At 44.8% G+C, this 21275-nt stretch overlaps 1 protein-coding gene across 1 annotated transcript in view; it reads right to left on the bottom strand.

Moving 5' to 3' along the window:
• The window catches only part of KCNQ3 (potassium voltage-gated channel subfamily Q member 3), a 248014-nt gene that overhangs the window by 38315 nt on the left and 188424 nt on the right, over positions 1-21275 (bottom strand). The window contains exons 2-4 of the mRNA XM_054017771.1: positions 7447-7537; positions 6115-6241; positions 2702-2874 (exon numbers count right to left, since the gene is read on the bottom strand). Coding sequence (XP_053873746.1) covers positions 2702-2874; positions 6115-6241; positions 7447-7537 — 391 coding nt within the window. The remainder of the gene's footprint in view (positions 1-2701; positions 2875-6114; positions 6242-7446; positions 7538-21275) is intronic.

Raw genomic sequence — 21275 nt, 5'->3', positions numbered from 1 at the left:
ACAAAAGAGGAGAGATACACAGGGTAAAACAGCAAGAACTGTCACTTCTGTCTGGATTACAGTCCGGGTTCAGCATAGTGCAGCTCTGGCTGTTCCACACTGCAGAGATGCGACAATACTTAATACTTACCCAGCACCTTGCTGCTGAGGAAATAAAAGCAATTTGCAGTTGTAGTTTGGCTCAAGGCTGGATTAAGGCCCAAGACACATCACAGCATGGGGCCTGGCACCATAGCCTTGGCCTCTCATTGGGAATGGACCCCTCACTTCCCTTCCACAGAAGTTGGAGAAGTCCCACAGGGCCCCTTTCCCCTCACAGGAGCGTCACTCATGTCTCCTTGTCGTGATCCCAGAGAGGCAGCGTGGCAGTTGGGGAGCCCTTCAACACTTACCCCAGCAGTCAGCGTGACACTGCTTAGGTGGAGGGACTGGGCCTGTTGCACTCCATTTCTCCTGCCACAACACACACAATTTGCTGCTGGGGTGGTATTGACAGGGCCCACAGCAATGGAGACGACAAGCCATTGAGATGCGTGGGGCAGTTTAACCACTCAAAGCTATTGTTTCAGACTTTACGCGGCCGTCACTGCATCAGTTACACTCCGGTCACGCTTCTCAGCTTTTCTTCACAACCATCAGGCTAGAAACCTACTATGGGTTTAAATGAGAAAATTGAGATTCTGATGGAATCCAATGAGCTGAGGGGGAGCCCCAGGCATGGATGTATGTTGCCTAGGCTTTAACCTGGCCCTGGTTTTGCAACACCACTGTGAGATGTGGAAATGAAGGCACGGAGAGCTTTAGGCACCTAAATCGATGTGGGGACAGGGGGAAGGTAGCATGATTTTCAAGCATATTCATAAGCTTTTGGGGAGCCAGGACTGTCTTTTACTATATCTCTGTACAGCACCCAGCACGTTAGGGCACCTAAGTGCTATTGCAATGCAAATAAACAAACCGGCAGAACTCAACAGGAGCTGTGGGTGCTCAGCACTTCTGAACATCAGCTACTTCTGACTTTCCACCTCTGTCAGTGTCTGATTCAGTGACCTTGGGAAACGGAACCCCTGATTCCCATACAGATGCAGTTTACGTATTAGAACTTGCATCCTGGTGACCATGTTTCATCAGAAGTGGGAAGAAGATATTCTTTCAGGTTATTATTATTATTAATTTGTAGAGCTCCAACAGAGTGCTGGGCACTTTGCAGACAGCTTTCCCTGTGGCATGATTTTCCTTTTGGGTCCTGGGTCATATCACCTACCATGGGGGATGTTGTACCTGAGAATTTTACAAATGTGTCTTGCTGTAAATCAACCTCTGTAGCAAATTTGTGGTTTGCAATCACTGAGGGACTTTACTAATAAACCATGTTTTTAGACTTGATTGTTAAACGTTAGTGCTCATTTTAGCAAATACCCTCGCAACCCTACATATTTCTCAGCCTGCCAAGGCCCAAGTGGAAGGACACAATCTGGGAAAGAGACCAGAGGAGGCCCTCTGGAAAACTAGCAGCCTGCAATGCTGAAAAAAGACATGGTGGCAATGTCTTTAGCATAAGTGACCTTTTTCCAAAACCGCTTCACAGGCCACCCCATAGACCCCCCATCTTAGAGCTTTTCACTCAGGTAACTCTTTATCATCTAATCCTATACAATAATGGTGCAAGAGCAGCATAACTACCTGATATGGACCAGAATGGGTCTGACCCTGTAACTGAACACACTCAGAGGCAGCTGGAGAATATATTAGCACCCATCACTGTACTATCTGACCCGTGGTTATGGGTGAAAATAAATTAACCACTTTCATGGAAACTTACTTGACTTCTGCTAACCAGCATCAAACCATTGCGCATTGAACGGCTGCTGTGATTTTGAGATAAGTCTTTTCCCACCACCCTCCCACACCAAACTCCTCTGACTCATTTCACATAAGTGGCATAGGAGGGTAGATGAACCCAGGCAGTGTACTTTACAATATTTCTCAAGGGACAATACTCTAAGGGCCAGATGATGCCTTTTACACCAAGCCTGTGTAAGGGACAGTGATTACTGACATGCAGATGCCAATTCCATCAAGTATCAGAAATCAGCTAATGGACCAGGACTCCGGTGATGGGTAAGTCAGCTTGGCCATTTAGTGAATTTAAATTTCTTCCCAAATGGTGACAATGTAATCTGCAGCCCCCTACAAACAGATACAGCTGCCCTCAAGGCACACAAGCAAACATGGCTGAAGTTTAATCTGATGCACTGAGTGGAAATTAGATCCAAGTCTTAATGGACACCAGCTAGAGAGAAATCTCTCTCTCTCACTGGAGTCCCCTTTGACTTGTGTGGCCAAGTCTGAGAAGCCTGTGTTAACACTTAACTATTATATAGGGCTTTCTTCCAAAGACCTTGACATGCTTTATGAATAAGGATATAACTCCTATTGAAGTCAAGCCCAAAATGTCCATTGGCTTCAATGGTGCAGGATCAGGCCCTGATTAATTTAATCTCACAGACCCCAAGAGGGTAAGAGAGTTGGCTAGGGTTACAGAGCATGTCTGCGGAAGAACTGAGAATAGCACTCAAGGGTCTTGACTACTACTTTGCTGCTCTAAACACTACACAACACTCTCCTCAAGTGTCTGATCTGCCGCTGTTTTTCATTTTTTCCCCTTAACTCAGATTAATGCTGTGAACTCCTCACTTACTTTGCTATGTGCACAAATAGCTGATCCCAAAAGCTTCCACGTGCCTCCCCTCCTGTCCATTCGGAGCATCCGCAGGATCTGAAGGAAGCGCAGACTTCTAAGCGACGTCGCCAGAACATTGCCCTGGTTCCCAACAGCTACCACTGGCACAGAGGCAATCAACACAAAGATATCTGCACAGCATAAAGGAGTAGAAAGCCTGATCAAAAAGTGGACTCATCTGTGATGGGTTGTACCCCCGGGGTGCAGTCTGGGAGCCGTTGGAACCGCTGTGCCCCCTAACAATTCAGCTGGGTTGGTCTTTCTCACGCTGCTCTGCTGATGATACACAGCCAGCCTCTTCAGGGTCTGTTATCCCCCAACATAATAGCAGGTGGTGCCACACACCCAACTGAATTACCTGAGTGCATTGCCTAAGCCACTGGTAGATCAACAATGGAGCAGCAGCCAATTTACCTACTCCCCAGCCTTGCACCCCTGCTGGAGTTTAAACCCAGAATTATATCATCTTGCACTGCACAGGGATGTGTACAACACAAGCTCATTAATATAGTTTGCTTCCCCCTCGATATGGGAAAGAAATGCACCAAGCCTTTGCTAGCTGAGATGAGATTTTCCCAACCACTTCACTTAAAACACACTGGTTAAGATAAAACATAAAACAAGTTTATTGACTACAGAAAGATAGATTTTAAGTGATTATAAGTAATAACAAACAGATCAAAGCAGGTTACCTAGGAAATTAAACAAGAATGCCAACTAAGCCCAATATACTAGACAGGATTTCAATCAACAATATCTCACCCTGACTGATGATACAAGCAGGTTTGCAGATTCTTGAGGCACAGGCTGCATTTGCTGTGCAGCCTTGGTTCCCCTCCCCCATTCCAAGTCCTTTGTCTTTCAGAGGTTTTTCCAGATCAAGGTTGAGTTGTGGGAGAGTGAAGACAAATCATGATGTCACTCCCCATCTTATATAGTTTCTCCATATGGTGGGAACCCTTTGTTCCAAGCTAAGGTCCTAGCCCCGTTTGTGGAAAAATACAGGTACCAAAATGGAGTTGTCTGGTCACATGCCCTTGCATGCCTTGCTGAGTCATAGCAGCCATTATCCATAAGCTGTCTGAAGCGTTCTCAGGAAGGCTCACCAGGTGGGGGCTAAGCTTCTCCCAAGGCCTATAGTTTCCCTTAATGGCCCATTACCTTGAATAGGCCCCTCACAGTCAGCGCTCTAGAGTGGAATCATGTTGCCTAGTGGGTGTCACCCAGTAACCACATTTGAAATACAGACACACAGTCAATATTCAGAACTCCAGGTACAACCATGATACATGCATTCAACTACAATAATCACATTCAGCAAATCATAACTTTTCCAATGACACCTCATGACACATCTTGTATAAAATGCATCATAATTAGGTCATAATTATATCATAATCATACCACTGTGATGAATGTAGGGTGCAGGGTCACATCATCATCTGCTGCTTAATTCCATTTGTTTGTGCTGTAAAATCCCCTGCAAAGATCTGAAACCCACTAATGAACTCTTTCCCTAGCCAATTAAACAGGCACCTGTGGGTCAAACACAGTTTGTGGCACTGGCCACAATCTGGGACCCAGATAATCTACACAGCTCACATTTGATATGGGACAAATTCTGAGTTGGTTAAGAGAAAGGGGCAGAAAATAACATGAGAGTCAGTCTTGCAAAATACAGGCTAATAAATCAGAAGGACAAACAAACTAGAGGACAAATATTCTGTAAATGGGAAATAGTGAAAGCAGGAATACCAAAACATAGTGGTTAGTGAACAAGAAGCCCCTTTTTCTACCGGTGCCCCATAGTTTTTGGCAATTTGGCTGGCTGTCCAGGTTAACCTCTTAAGGCCAGTGCTGTTTATTTTTGTGAGTGAGACAGGACCAATTTATTGATCAATTAAAGAGGTCTGAAATGCAGATTGCTTTTTTTTTTTTTAATGGACCTTTATGAGCCCATAATTATCCAAGTGGAAATAGGTAACAATTGTGTCAGAAACGTTCTCAGGGCTCTTAGCCACTCCGTCTTTCAAGTGTATTTAGAATCAAGTGTCTTTGAAATGGCACCATGTGGGTTTCTTATTCGTTTTCTCCCAATAATTCCATAACAATTTGTGTAATTTACAAATTAAAAGATGATTTTTCTAATCCAGGATTTTAAAAATACAACTGAGCTCTTCTTGCTCCTTACATTGACATCAATAAAGAGTCTCAGAGTAGCAGCCGTGTTAGTCTGTATCCGCAAAAAGAAGAACAGGAGTACTTGTGGCACCTTAGAGACTAACAAATTTATTAGAGCATAAGCTTTCGTGGACTACAGCCCACTTCTTCGGATGCGTATAGAATGGAACATATATTGAGGAGATATATATACACACATACAGAGAGCATAAACAGGTGGGAGTTGTCTTACCAATCACTTCAAAAGTTTTTTTTCTCTTAATTAATTGGCCTCTCAGAGTTGGTAAGACAACTCCCACCTGTTTATGCTCTCTGTATGTGTGTATATATATCTCCTCAATATATGTTCCATTCTATATGCATCCGAAGAAGTGGGCTGTAGTCCACGAAAGCTTATGCTCTAATAAATTTGTTAGTCTCTAAGGTGCCACAAGTACTCCTGTTCTTCTTAATAAAGAGTCTGTGCTTACAATTTAGATGACAATTTTAATGATTATACGTGAGACAGAACAAACCCCAGCTTGCTTACCCAAAGCTATACTGGCCCTTAAATAGTAATACGAGTATTATTATTGATTTGTATTACAGTAGCACCTGAAGGCCACAACTGAGACCCTATCGTGCAAAGTGCTGCACAAAAACACGAGTGCCAGCCCCTGTCCTGTAGAGCTTATATTTCTAAACATCCAAGACCAACAAGGCGTGGCAGAGGAAACAGGCAGAGAGAGAAGTGACTGGCCCAAGATCATATAACAGAGTTGGGAATAGATGTCTTGACCCCTACTTCAGTGCTCATTAGACCACGCTGCAGTAAAAACTTGTTTGTGTCAGTGAAGTAAGCAGACAGAACTCAAAGATACAAAGGGAACAGATATGTTTAGTAAAGATGTGCCATTTTACAGTGATTTTTCAAACTATAACAGTGTGTGAATTAAAGTTGTTGAGATCCTGCAGAACATCTGAGCAGATTCTACAGTAAGTATCCAATTCTGACTCTGTCAAACTGTGAACACTGTTCTCAAGTGAATCCAGGTTTTCAGGTACTTTATAATTCTTTCTAAACAGTGCAGAACTCTTAGCATACGTGGCCTTTGTATTTGTCATTCATGGGGTTTTAGACATCAATCACATCTGACTCCGCACAGAAAAAGGATAGACATATGGAGAACAGTCAAAGAGATTGTGCTTACCCAACATACACAAAGGCTTCCTGGCAAATTTGAGCCTCCCCCTCCATCCTTTATATCGACAGCAACACCCAGCAGCCCAGATTCTTAAGGCAAACTCTGCTCCAAAGATGAAAATGGCAAATGTTTCCTGTATCAAAAACACAAATTATATTCTTAGACATAACAAGGCTTGCAGTAATTGTGGATATGCATCGCTTGCTGGATCAAACTGTGTTCGCGTATGTGTTTATGATTTTATATACATATATAAAGCCAGATTTTCAAGAAAACTCAGCACGTGGCATCTCCCATTGTTCTCAGCGATGGAAGAGGGGGAATTCTCCATTGTTTTCAAAGGGAGTAGCTGGGTGCTGAGCATTTCTGAAAATGTGTCCACTTCATTTAGGTCCCTAGATGGGAGCTGAGCCCTTTTGAAAATTGGACCCTGAATGTCCCTATAGTATATGTACAAATAATCTGGGCTTTTTGAAATGAATACAGATAGACATGAACTGCGAAATTGGAATCTGGTGTTCGGGTGAATTTGGAGTGGAGTTTTGGTTTAGACATAGTGTCGTTGCGTTATCTGTGTCATAAGAAAGGGTTGAATCCTCAGATGCTCCAGCCCATAAGGCAGCTTTACACCACCTCTGCAGCTGAACTTGGGGGCTGCTCTAACTTGCACCACTGGCTAATTGTCACCCAAGGGTGAGCAGGATTGCCAGAGCACATTATACTACATCCCACCCAACAGGCCCATTTCTGTGCTCTACATTGTGGAGAGCTAGGAGGGGTGGTAAAACTTCTCCAGCTCTCTTTCTAAATCACAAAGGGGCAAAGATGATCATCTCTTATAACGTTCACATTTAATTCAGATCAGACTTCACATTGTATGTCACTGGGATGAACGGAGAGGCAGACGGGGAATTCCCAGCATTACTGCTGCTACAATGGTTCGCTGGGAGACAGTTTTATGCAAGGCTGGGCTAACACAGCAGCTCTCGGATTACACTGTGATGGCTGGATTTTGACTCTAGATACTTTTTGTTAAAGTGACACCATCAACTTGAAAGTCTAATCAGTCTTACAAAATGATTTCAATGTAGTTTCATTTACTGCACTTGTGCTAAAGCTCTGGGACCTATCACACCTATTCCAGAACCCCAGCCTAGGAGGGATGTGGGGAAGTGCCTCAGTAAACGCTGTGGACTTCTTGCAGCCTACATGAGCCTGCCCTGTAGTGAGTCTGGGACCCTGAAGAGTGTGGGGTCACCAATGGTAATGAGTTTTCATAGCTGCTGAATTCAATCCAAGAACGTTAACAGCATGATATTGCAGTCCCAGTCTACTTACCAACAGCAGCAGCCAGTCTCCTGAAACAGTTTCATATTCCTTGAAAGTTGTTAGGACGGCTAAGATCAAACACCCCAGAACTATCAGAAATCTGGATTAACATAAAAGGAGAAGTTGGGCATCGTTACCACTGTATCCACTTAAAAAGAGATGGTTTAAAAAACCCCACAGAGGCCTGAAAGGGATCACCATCCATGAGCAGGGTGAGATGGAATGTCACTTGGATCAAGGGTTCTGAAGCTGGGGGTGTCACAGACAGTGTTGGGGTCAAGACTACCCCGCCCTTCCCATATTGTTAAGTGGGAAGAGGACCATGGGTCTATCCCAAGGTTTGGGGGTCCTGGTACGGAAAAGTGGTTCACAGTATGGGAAAGGTGAAGATAGTCATTCTATCTCTGACCCATCAGACAAGAAGTTCTGTGGAAGGAGGAGAGCCTCTCATTGAGATGTTCCATTTGTGGGTATTACCTGTGTTCAGGTGTTACCACCATGATGGGCACTTTAGAAATGCATTGAATAATCATTACCAATAAAATGGCATTGTAGTAACAATAAAGCAAATCCACTTGGCATGTATTGAAAGCTAAGAAACATTAAGTTAACATTTCTGTGCAATTAACATTTTGGTACCAATAAAATCATCTAGTGCTTTTTATCAGCAGATCTCAAAGCACTTTACAAAGGAGGTCAAAAGCCCATGAAGATATTAATAATTCACAAACCCTTGTTTGCACTGAAAATGTTAGTGCCGTCCTTTTTTTGTAATGCAGATATAATGGGGTGTGTAACCCACACAGGCTTTGAAAGGATTGATATGGCCCTGAGAGGTCAATTATGCTAACTGGCTGAACCTGGAAGGTGGATGAGGCTTAATTAATGATGAAGCCCAGCTGCAGAAGAAGTTGGGTGGTTAATATAAATAAACATGAGCAAGTAGAGAGCAGAAAGGGACTGGATCTTCACAGAAAGAAAGATTAGGGAAGCATGGAACCTCCATTTCTATGCAGAGAAAATTCAGCTAGTTCAAAATTTTACATTCTTAGGACTTGTGTTTGATAAACTAATTTGGAAGGGTCATATAGTTAATATCCAGAGTAAATGTAAAAAGAGGATGAATCTGCTTAAAAGTATTGCTGGGAACAAGAGATAAGAACTCACTGATGATGCTGAATGATGCACTAATAAAACCAGTTACAGATTATGGTGGCCAAGCCTTTGAAATCTTCAGCTTTGAAATCAACAGTTAAAAAATTAGAGTTGATCCAAGCTCTGGTTAATCCCATGTAGTACAATATTACAGCACCATTGTGCGTGGAGCCGGGAGCTACCAGAGAAATGCCTATACATTTAAGGATGAAATTGTTAGATTTAATCTTTTGGGCTAAGGTTAATGGAAACAATGAAGGGGGGCAGGTCTACACTTACTTCCTGGTCCGGCCGTAAGCAATCAATCTTCTGGGATCGATTTATCGCGTCTTGTCTAGACGTGATGAATCGATCCCGGATTGATCCCGGAAGTGCTCGCTGTCGACGCCGGTACTCCAGCTTGGCGAGAAGAGTACGCGGCATCGATGGGGGGTTATTAACGTAGCTGAATTTGCGTACCTTAGTTCGAAGTGGGGGGTTAGTGTGGACCAGGCCTAGAGTACTAAACAAATATATGAAGATGGTTGGGAAGTAAATAGACAAAATGTAACTGGAGGCCACGTACTCCCACATGCTAACCGGGTCAAAAGGTGGGAGGGAGTGGAAAGTGAGTGAAAAGGAAGGACTGGAAGAGATTGAAATCTTGCTCCCAACTATACCTGGACAGTTGTCTCTCTAGTTGTGGATTTGGAATATTATGATAAGACAAAGGAAAAAGCAGAACCATCAGATATGACTGTGATGCTGGCAGACCAGGTGCCAGCTCATGCCAAAGTATTTAGGCCTCACTGAACACTTACAATCGCATAGCTGGAAACCTGTATGTTAGCATTATCAAAATAGATGTTAGAGTGATAACCATGTGTTTAGTGTTTAGCCTTTATGGAATGCTTGTAGGATGCTGCATGTATTAATCCTACTTATAATATTTGCACCCCATGTTCTAATGTAATGTTTAAATGTTTGCTCTGTAACCATACAAATATTTAAGACTATAAATTCCCCACCGTCAGGGGAGAAGCATTACCAAGTGTGAAATATTAGTTTACCCCAAGAAGCGTTATTTCCTGCCCGCCAGGAAAGACTACTGAATCCAAATGGGCCATTGTGGAGCAGAGACTTTGTCGACTGCTTCCCCCACCCCCCACCCACGAATACATTACGTCCAGGAGCACTTGTCCCATCAGCTTGGACTCTAGAGAAAGGGGGGAATAAAAATCCCAAACCAGAAGAAATTGAGGCCTCTTTATGCTGTCTGACCTCTGAGGGGCAAGATTCCTAGACATAAGCAAGAGATCCCCAAGCTGCTTAGCTTGGGTTAGCCCAAAGGACACAAAAGCTTGCTTATTATAGAAACTTCAGTTACCTTTTGAATTTAAGATTGTACCTCACTTGTGTGTAGGCTTACCTGCTTAATCTTGTAAATAATTCTAATTTCTTATCTTAGTTAATAAATCGTTAGTTAATTACAGGATTGGCTACAGGTGTTGGCCTTGGTTTGAGATCTGAGCACAACTGACCTGGGGTAAGTGACTGGTCCTGTGGGACTGGGAGCAATCTGACTATTATTGTGATTTTTTTGGTGTAAGTGACTATCTGTCACATACTCCAGCTTGCCTGAGTGGCAAGATAGACTGGAATGCCCAAGGGGACCATCTGTGACTCCATGGTAAGACTGTTAGAGTGCTTTAGGAGTTCACACGTGTGATGGGGCTGGTGAAATCTAATTAAAAATTATAATTTATAATTATAATTCTATAATGAGTTTAGAAGCAGTTTGGAGTTTCTGCCCTGCTTTTTAACAGTCTGCCCCGAGGCTGGCACTCATGGTTGTGAACCACTCCAGACAGCATAACAATGATGGATACAATTTATGAGTTTATATATGGCAAATGGGATCCGCATTGTCCATTCTGTATTGACAGATGACAACACCGGTAGTGTGGGAATGGTCTTTTGTATCCCTGAATTTGGAATTAAGAGATCTATGAAACTATCCAATTTGGTGGCCATTATGACGGACGAATACATGGGCACACTGCTGGCACTGACCTGGCTAAGGAATGTATGCCCAGTTACATCTGCTGTCCTGTCTGACTCTTTGAGTATAACAGCAATCAGTAAGGGAACCTCGGAGAGCAGGACTGAGAACAAAATATTGTTCTTAACTATGAAGATAGTGCAAAGAGACAAAAGGACAAATGTTCTATGAGATATGTCCTAGACTTAAGGATAATGTTATACTTCCCAGTTATGACAGAAGAAGCACCATAACTATATTTAGAGTGCTAACAGGCCTCTGTGGCCTAAATGGTAATTTGTACCTACTAAACGCACGCAACGACGGGTTGTGTGAAACATGCAAAGTTAAAGAAAACAGTTGACCATCTGCTGTGGTAATGCAGGGAGAATTATGCAAAAAGAAAGATTCTCTTTATGAAGAACTGAGATGCCTCAAGGTGAAAGAATATCGTCTGAAAGGACTGGTGAGAGAACGGGGAAAGTGGGGTAGCATTAAAACAGCATTACTGTGTATTTTAAAGGATGTAGGACAGGGTGAGAGGACATAAGCTTTTGATTATGTAAAAACTGTGGTAGGTGGCAGTCATAGCCTCACATGCTGAGGCTGCCGAGCCATAAAATGTCAGGAAAAGAAAAGAAGAAAGAAAGGGATTGTAGGGAGGAGAGGAAGGAACTCTGCAGTCCCTCTCTGTGACTAGAGAGGCTGTGGGGAGAAAACTCAGGGGGAGAGTAAGCCCTAGGATCCTACCGTGAGTAGAGAAGGCTGGCGGAGGGGAGGGGAGGCATGGAGCAGTCACTAGGATGGAGAAGGCTCTGGTGGTGTGCCCTGAAAGGGCAGGATATGGATTCCAGGGAGAGAGCCCTGGGAAGTGTTCAGTTAAGGAACAAAGCAGGGGACACAGCAGCCGAGAGGGATGAAAAGTCAATCCTGAGAAGGTTGGAAATTGGTTTAACTTGGTACTTTGAGATTCTACTGGGGGCTTCCAGGGGTGAACATTGTGAGACCTGGCATGAGACAAGGGGGAATTTAGAGGTTGTGGGGAGAAGGTCTAAGAAAATCTGGGGAGGAAGAGGTCGAGGGAGGCAAGAGCAAGGAATTTTGTGGAGCAGACCTTGGCTGCTGGCTATAGGGACCCTGGACTGGAACCTGGTGTATGGGAAAGGCCTGGGTTCCCCTACCAGCCAACAGAAGAAGTGGTGTGAAGCCCCCACCCAGAGATAAGGAGATAAGGACATTGGAAGCCCTGAGCCAAGGGAATGCAAGAACCATAGGGCCCAGAGTTCGGGCCAGAGTCTTGATATAAGGACACTGGACTTTTATTTGTTGATGTCAGAAACCATGATGGGGATGGTCATCGCTAGTAGTCGGAGCTGTGGCAGCTGGGCCTACTGGCTGGTGCCAGGGGTCAGAGCCATAATCGAGTCCAGAGTGGGGCTGGAGTGAGAGGAGGGCTGGAGCAGGACTAGGAACAGGGCTGGAGCAAGAGCAAGGCTTGGGGAGTTTGTTACCACTGTCAGGCAGGTGAGAGTGCCAAGCCCTAGAGCAGAGGTTCTCAACCTATTTATATCATTGTGGGCCGCATATGTGGCCCACAAAATGTTACCTGGGCCACAGGTTGAGAACCACGGGACCTCCCACCTAACCTCCCCCACAAACCCCTATGCTCAACACCCTCTGCCCAGAGACCCCTCCACAGAATGGGGGCAGAGAGCTGGGTGTGGAGTGGGGGGCAGGGACCCTGACCCTGGACTCTGCTGTATGGGGACCCCTGATACCTGCTGGCTGGCCGGACCCTGCTGAGAGGTACCGGGGGGAAGCCAGGACTGCAGGGACCCCATACCATGCCGAGCTGGCCTGGGCTCCCCAGACCCTGCCACAGATCCTGTGGCGTTTAGCACACAGCTGTGTGCTAACTGGGCCACTTGCGGCCCACGGGCCATGGGTTGAGAATCGCTGCCCTGGAATGACAGTGAACAGACTGAGTTGCTATTCCTCCTGTGAGCTTATATACCTGCCCTGGAGTTACCAGACCAGTTCCTGGTTTGCAGATTGGCTGGAGCCCAGCACAGGAGAGACTCATCACCGTATAGTTAGACTCTGTTACCCCAGAAGGGGTAGACCTAAATTGTGATGTAATCAGAGGCCCATGCAGAGGTGGCCCACCAGAGTGGCCATTGGCAGGGGTCATGAGATGGGGGGAGAGCTGCTATGCCTGGCCACAAGGAGGCGCTCCAGTGGAGAGACTCTGTTCACAGAGAAGAAAAGAGGCCAGAGGCACAAATAATACCAAAGTTCTGCTCCCTGATGCACATGGCTTACATTAGGCCATGTCTATACTGCCCCGCAATTTGGATTATCGGGGTGTAAATCGCAACGTGCACTAAAGTGCTGCACTTTAACTTGTCTGTGAGGACACTATGTGTGTGTATTAAAAGGTTCCTAGTTCACATTAACGTAGTCCTCTTCAAACAGGACAATCTCTGTAGGGCTCCATTCAGAGACTTGGGGTCACATCCTCAGCTGACATCGATTGGTGTATTCCAATGAAGTAAATTGGTGCAGCTTTATCGACACCTGCTGAGGATCTGGCCCTGGATCACCTCACCTCTCCTTTAAGTTACTAAGATAATTAAAGGTTTATTGATATATATCAAAAATATTCAAGGGAAGTTACTTTTGCAGAAAGTTTTTACTTAAGGGCCCAGCCCCGCAAGAGCACTGAAGTCAACAGAAGTGCCACAGAAAGGGAGGTTGCAGGGTTGGACCCCAGGTTCTCTTAATGTGCAGCTTAAAGATAAACTAAACTGCACAATGATATTTTTATTGCATTTCCTCTAAAAACCTCAAAACCCACTGAGTAGAGTGTGCTTTGTTTTACCCACTAGAGAGCGCCCAAGTTCTACAGAGTGAAGTGATACTGCTCTCTCCTGCAATTTCTCTCCATGAAATAAATTCATTACAAATGTTCAGATTATTAAAACCACCAGCAAAGCAGTTTAACAGAACTGAAAGCCTCCCACTCTCTCTTACAGGCCTATTTATTTTTAAAATGGGTGTGAGAGGTGCCGGTCTACTTAATAAATGGGATTGATAGGCAAAACCCATCAAAGCAAGAAAAGCCCCACCCATGCAGGTGAGGGAGGAGCTACAGAACCCAGCAATCAACAAATCATGGGGGCATAAGAAATGAAAAAAAACAGGGATGGGGGTACATGTCACAGGGTCAAAATGAGGTATCTAGAGGGAGGACACCAGGCAGAGAACTCTGGATAATGCCTGCTGTCCTGAGACAGTCCAAGATGTCAATGGATGCTATTGAGAAGAGCTCTGCGCAGATGCATGAAAGGTGCCAGAGAACATCCTCACTGAGTTTCCTCCTGGACTGATGGATGGCCATCTTGGCTAGTGTCAGGAGGAGGCCGAAGGGGAGTTCTTGCGACTTGGTGACCCAACAGATGGAGTGTGCCTAGAGGAAAAGATGTGGGGAGCAATGCAGCCTAAACAGAAGATTGCAATCTGGAGTATTGCAGGTGGGGTCTCTCTGAAGAAGGGTCATGTGTCTGGGGCACTGATGAGCCATGCCAACCACACACTGTGCTCACAGTTCCATGGAGGAGTTGCCAGGCAATGTCACCAGTGGGACATGGAACCAAGGTAGAGTAGGGGTGCCAACCTGACAGCCCAGGAAACAGAAGTTCACTCTAGCCAGCAGCCAGGAACAGCATAGGAAGTGACACTGCTATTCATGTGCCTCATTCATGTGCCCCCATAGGGACCTGAATAAAGCTCCCCCCGCCATGTGATATAGGAGAGCTGCATTGATGCCCATATGATCCTTAGCCTTTCTTCTGAGAATGTCAACAAATATGCCAGTGAGGTGGAGGCATGAAATACGAACACCAGCTCATTAGATATGTGTCACTGAACCGCTGTTATGTAATGACAATAGTTGGCTTTTATACAGAGCTCCTAGAAACATTAACTCATTAATACATACCAGGCCCTATTAGAGCCATATCCCATGCAATGGAGAACTCAACCAAAAGGGTGAAGAGATTTGCTGAAAGCTACATCTGAAGACCCAGCTCTGCATTCATTCCTCCAAACCAGAGGTAGTCAATAGGTGGACCGCAGGCCAAACCCAGACAATCAAACACTTTTGAACAGACCGCAAAATCTTTTTGTTTACTTATTATTATCATTATTATTATTATGGCAGTGTGAAAAATGTTTCTCTGGAGTCCTTGACTATACCTTGACCAAGAAATTTGGACCTTGACAAAAAACAACTGACTACCCCTGTTCTTGACCATGCTGCTCCACCCATTGGTTTTTGATTACTACTGAACCTAGAAGTGAAAGGCTCATACCAATCCTCTGGGACATTCAGCAACAATAGGCTAACACATGTCTAGGCCTGGAAGAATCCAATTATTATTATTTTTAATTTTGATGGGAAAATAGATTTTTATTTTTATCTATTTTAATTTAAGTTTCTGCAGGGTGTCAGCAGTTTGGACAAACCTCCCCCCCACCACACGGGAGGACACCCCACTGCTGAATGGCTCCAGCTGGGGGCTCGTCCTCCTCCTTCTTGCAGTCTTGGCTGGGAGTCTTTGCTCTACCCTGCCAGGACTAAAGCTTTCCCACTGTACCTTGCACCTGCAGGGATTCTGTGTCAGTGGCCCTGCAGGGAGCCCTCTGTAGTCCTGCTGTTACAAGAGTGAGTGAGCAGGTCCTGGCAGGGCAGAGCAAAGACCCCCTGCACTCCCAGCTAGTGAGTGAGAGAGAGAGAGAGAGCAGGTCCACAACAGTGGGGCTGCAGAAGGCTCTCTGCCCTGCTGGGGGGCCACTGACACCTGAACCCTGCAGGTGTAAGTGCAGGGGCAGGTTGCACTCCTGCTGACTATTATTGATTGGGTTTTTTTGTTGTTGATTTCAGCGTATCCATTGACATAGACCTTTTCTGACCATTATAGATTAAAATCGAATTTTGCAAATCCTATATCTAACACTGTGCTCTTTGTCCCCCTCTAGTGGCTAGATCACATATAGTGGTTTATAAGTTTACTACTGCCTCAAAGCTAATGCACCTGGTCAAGCAGTTAGCAGCTCGTGGTTTTGGATTCAGAGGTGCAATAATCAGTCCCCACAGAAGACCCAAGCCAAGGCATCAGTACACATACAATTAATGTAAAAAAAAATCTTGATTCTATATTCAAAGACCTTTTGGGGTTACACTACAGAGGAACAATTAATCAGATTAGCACATGTTTCTTTGGCATTAGCAAGGAAGTAGTCATGATTGTCATCACCAGTGATATGCAGTGTTGTAGCCACATTGGCCACAGGATATTACAGAGACTAGGTGGGTGAGGTAATATCTTTTATTGGACCAACTTCTGTTGGTGAGAGAGACAAGCTTTCAAGCTCTTCAGAAAATCTCTGTCTAAGAGCTTGTCTCTCTCACCAGCAGAAGCTGGTCGTATGAAAGATATTACCTCACCCACCTTCTCTCTCTAATCACCAGTGCTAGTCTAGCCACTAGTTTTCTACAATGGCTAATCCAGCAAGTCATCTTGGAAGCTTGTGGTCTTTTGCCCTTAGATTCTGCATTGCCAGGAGTTCTTTTTGTTCCCATTTTCCTGACCGGGGGCGGGGGGGGGGGGGAAACTCTCTCCTTCTAGGGAGAGGGCAAGAATTTGTAGCATCATGAAGAAATCTGTACTTCAAAGCAGGGGCCATTTAAAGGCAATGTCAGAAGAGCAGTTTTTGAAGGGTTCCTCTCTGTTCCCTTCACATACAAGCCAAGAGGCAGCACCTAGTGAGCAAGGCCTCCTCCTCCTCCATCTCCTTCAGACACATTCTTAAAAGCTCTTTGCTTCAGTGCCCAAAGCAACACCACTCACATCCCTAGAGAGTCTGACAAGCTGGCTCTAAATGTGCTGGATCAGCAGCATCCGGTTGCTCAAATACCAGCCTTCTGGACTTGCAGCACTAGGCAACCTTTTCCTAAGAGCGGCCTAATTTGTTTGGCTCCCTGTGACGCAAGTTCGGAAAAGCTGCCATTTCTTATTCCAGTGTTTGCAGCCTTGAAAGAAAAAAGCAACCTGTGCAATAGCCCCCTTCTGTATCATGTCACTGGGACAAGCTTTAAAGATTCTCCTTAAGCCCCAGTGTGCATGGGTGTCAAGGAGATGCTTAGGTGTCCTGCTTATCACATGGGTGATCAGAAGTGGGGCTATAAAAGCAAAGATGAAGCTGCTATAATGCTAGTTACCTGGGGTTGGTTAATCTTCTCCCCCCACAGCTTGCTGACTGCTGGAATGGTTTCTGGTGGGTGTAACCATAAGTTCTGAGTAGCTTTGCTCTTGTTTTCAAATTTTGTTTGTGTTAATAGAGCTGGCTCTGAGGAACGGGACTTGAACCAAACTGTCGTTTGGGGATTTATTTTTAGGGTGGCTGCCCCATTGGCTTACTGTCTCTCTGTTGGCTTGCAACTAATCCATGTAAACAATGAGATGTGATGGGCTGCAGAACCCAGAAAAGCAGATGCAAAGAGAGAGTGCATTCAGATATGGTACGCTGGGCAGGTCTACGTTACTCTACAGCCTCGTCTGCGCTAGTACAAAGTCAGAAGGGGTTCAAAAAATATTTTAGTCATCATGAAATTCACCAGTGATGCCAAACTTGCTCTGTTGGAGGTTGAATCTCCGGCGTTTGGCTTGGTTTTTGATCAAACCATAAACCTGAGGACTGGATTAGGTGGGTCAAGCTGAAACTTGGCCCAAACTCCTCCAAAACTTAGTCTGGTTCCCAATCTTCAACAAACCTTTGCAGTAGATTTAGACCAAGCTTGGGTGAATTAACCAAGCCTGAAACCAAAGCACGGATCATCCCTTCCCAAATTAAGAGCCACAGGAGGGGAGATCTCCAACCATTGTGGCTGAAGGGAGAAAAGCCATGGGGCCCAGCTGCAAACGTGGTGAAATCCTTGGACTCCCTGGGAAACCAGGATCATTCACACAGGGGTTCTTTAATATCTTCCTGCTGATCCCGCCACAAACCCTTCCCATTCCCTCCCATGGTAGGGACTGTGGGGGAAGGGACTGTATTCTCACATTCTAGTCAGCGTCTAAACAATCTGAAATCACGGAGGAGAGGACATTCTGGATGCTGTGCTCTGGTTGTTTAGCTTTAGCTGCACGGTATGGCTGAGTCAGGCAGGTTGTTATCTATCCTCTCTCTTTGAAATGATTTAACAGCAGAAGGGCTGAGGAGTGGGCCATATTGTGGTCCTAGGTTTGGTGGCTTTGAGCAGAGGGGTCAGCCTTCTCCACAGTACTATCTCCCTTCCCTGGATTCTGCAAAGACTCTTCTGCAGGGTCAAGGATCCGCAACTGGGGAGGGAGCAGGCCTGGGACTACACATGATCCTCTGCTTCATGGGGAATGCCTGAAAATGTAAATGCTGTATGAGGCCACATTAATATTTCTCTTGCTTTCCTCTCCCACCATGGGAGCTTCGAGGGGCTGCGACTGCAGAGGAAGCCCTGGCAATGCAACTAAGCTACACAAAGCCTCCAAATGCATCGCTTCGGATTTAAGTGGATCAGCTAGGATCTGCATGGTTGTGGGGGCGGAACAGAGAGCTTCTCTATGTTCTCCCCAGCCTGAGTTTTCCTGCATTAACTCTGTAGACATACCTGTCATTTTGCAACCTTGCCTGATGCATCGGGGATCTCTACAGCTAAAAGCATTAGCTGCTACAGCTTGACCAAAAGAACCACACCTCCCTAGCTGGGGATGTAACAGACTCCTCTTCTCTGTGGATAACATGCATCACCAGTGGCTCACAAGACAAAGTAAATCAGAACAGGACAAATAGCACAGGCTCCCTTTCCAAAACAACCTGCTTGTCTTGTAAAGAAAATAAAAAATCTTCACTCAAAAGTGATTAAAAAGACTCTCTTGTTCATCCATCCTCTTCACTGTACATTAATTCTCTCCAGCCAACATCAGTCCAGCAGCAGTGACCTGCTCACAAACACAGTGGCACTGTAAGACAAACCTATGTCACTGCAGGAAAAAGTGATTTTTCTCACAATGCAGAACACACAACCGGCTTTTTTAGGTTTGCGGTGCCCTGACCTTGTTCATGGAGAAGGGGAGACACAGGAGATGATCTAACTCAGCTTCTTGTCCCACTAGGCCAGCTTGGCCGAGGGTGCTGTTCTAGGAAGGGTACGCATGTGAGATACACAACCCAATGCAGATAGAAGATGAAACAATATGAACCTTCATTCAAAACTAAACTAGATTTCAAGGCAAATGTGAGCCGCAGGTGTCCTTTCCTGGTCTCAGACCGTCAGTTCCATAGTACTGTCTAGCTAAAAAGTGGAGAGCTACAGCTTTGCACTGTTAATAAGTTAGGAAACAAATTCACAAAACTCTTACCCCCCGCCCACCCCAAACCCACTCCACAAGGGATAGCATCAGCTAGAGGCAGCACTCCTGAAGGCCAGAAGCAGAGATAATACCTCCCAAGGTGCTGTGGAGAGTATAAATATTAGTAGCTCTTGTTACAAAAGGACAACATGGCAAGGTTTTGCATGCACTCCTGCAGTGGTCTGACAATCACTTGTTGCTGGAGGTGACATCATAGCCACCCACCCAGACATGGCCCCACTGGACCAGTAAACACTGCACCAGCACTAGTGGTGTTACTCAGGAAGCATCTTGTTTAGAAGAGCTGTGTCGGGAGGACTGGGTCACTGCACCCTCACCGCTTTCCCCAGCAGACACACTGAGTCCAGCTCAGGGACAGCTGAAGACCATTCTTTTGATGAGATGCAGATATGCTCCATCCTCACTGCCAGTCCACTGTCGCTTATGAATTAATGAGAGGGGCTGGGAGGGCAAATGAATCATCTCCTCCTTGAAGGCGAACCTCGGATAAGCAATTCAGAGGTCTTCATATCACGAGAACTCTGATTTATGCACCCAGTGGTATTGTACCTATGTAAATTTGACTTGACTTTAGTGTATTTCTTTCACTCTGCATTACCATAAGCAATTAATCAGCATTCAGAAAGTCAGGATGATCATCCATAAGCAAGCAATATTTTATTTGAAGTCTGAAGTTGAAGGCTTTGGAGGAGGTTATCAGCCTTCTCCAGAGCAGCCCGATTATTATTCCTGAAACGTTTCACCAGTATCTGCAACAATGTTGTTTGACATAATATACGATGACCCCATTTGCTCAATTGACACATTAATATCTCTGATTGTATTATCCCTGTTTAACTTGACTGTTTCATATAAGGACAATTCTATCCAACTTCCAGGAGAAAACATAACATGGTGGGTGGTGGTGGGGTGGGTTTAAAGCAAGATCTACATTAAGGCAATTCCATCAGCTTAAACAGGACAAAATTTGGAATCTTTCAATGCATTTTTTTTAAAATGAACTGATTTCATAATTCTTCACCGAGACCCCAATCCAGCAAAGCACTTAAGCAGGTGCTTAATTTTAGCTGCATGAGTAGCTCAATCAAGATTAGTAGGACTATTCACATGCTTAAAGTTAAGTGCTTTGCTGGGGCCTATTACATGAATTTTAGAAAATACCATTGGAGAACTCCTCCCGGCACTAAGCCTTCTCAACCATCCTATCTATGTAGGGTTGGTCCCTACTATACATTTTCTGGTTCTTTTTCAAAACCTTGTTTTAAACATCCCAAATGATGGGGCTTCCACCACATTCATTGGGAGACTCTTCCATAGCTCAATAGATTTTACCATTAGATAGATTTCCGGAAGCATCTTTCAATGTCATCCTTTTACTCTTAGTTATATGCTGTTTTAACACTGCAATTAAATCCTCAACATTGATGCCCTTCCAGCACTTGCAGAGTATCATCGTTCATCTCCCCGCCCTCAGGCTGTTGTTGAGCCAAGCAATCATATTTGGTTCTTTTAAATCTTTCCTCATTAGCCAGTCTCTCCAGCCCTCTAATGATTTGTGTAGCTCTTTTCACAGTTCCCTGTGAGTTTGTTGACCTTCTTCTGGGACTAAGAAGGCCAGAGTTAAAGGCACTTCCCTTGGTGCATTCTCCTCAGTGATGTATGGAGAGGAGTTAGTATCTCCCTGCTTCATCACAGGATGTCTCTGTTATGAAGCCCAAAATTACACCGGCCATTTTTGCTGCCATATGGCATTGCAAGCCATATCTAATTTGCTGTCAACTACCATCCCAGTTCTTCATTCATTATTTTCCATGCATCCCTCTCCCATTGAATATCTGCTTATGTTCTTAAACAACCATCATGCATTTGGCAGAATTCTAGCTCTCACATGCACAGAACTGATTCACAGTTCCTAGAACAGAATGTGCAGGTGACACTCATTTTGTCAGGATTCAAGGGCATTTCAACTTCTGGCTTCACCACTGTGGATTCTATTGTTAGCAACAAAGTAGTCACCTGGAAAACTCTGATTCCCTTCTTTACAAAAATAGCAACCGCTCTATTAGCTCATCTTGTCTATGATGCTTAAAGTACATTTTGTAGGTTTTGTCTAGTCTAATTTTATATATGCCAAGCAACAGGGTTTCCACTGTTTCCCAGTGGACTATGCTGCAGTCTAAAAACACTTTAGG

The sequence above is a fragment of the Malaclemys terrapin genome, chromosome 2, assembly GCF_027887155.1.
Source record: "Malaclemys terrapin pileata isolate rMalTer1 chromosome 2, rMalTer1.hap1, whole genome shotgun sequence".
Taxonomy (NCBI): domain Eukaryota; kingdom Metazoa; phylum Chordata; order Testudines; family Emydidae; genus Malaclemys; species Malaclemys terrapin.
This window is presented reverse-complemented; position numbering and strand designations above follow the sequence as displayed.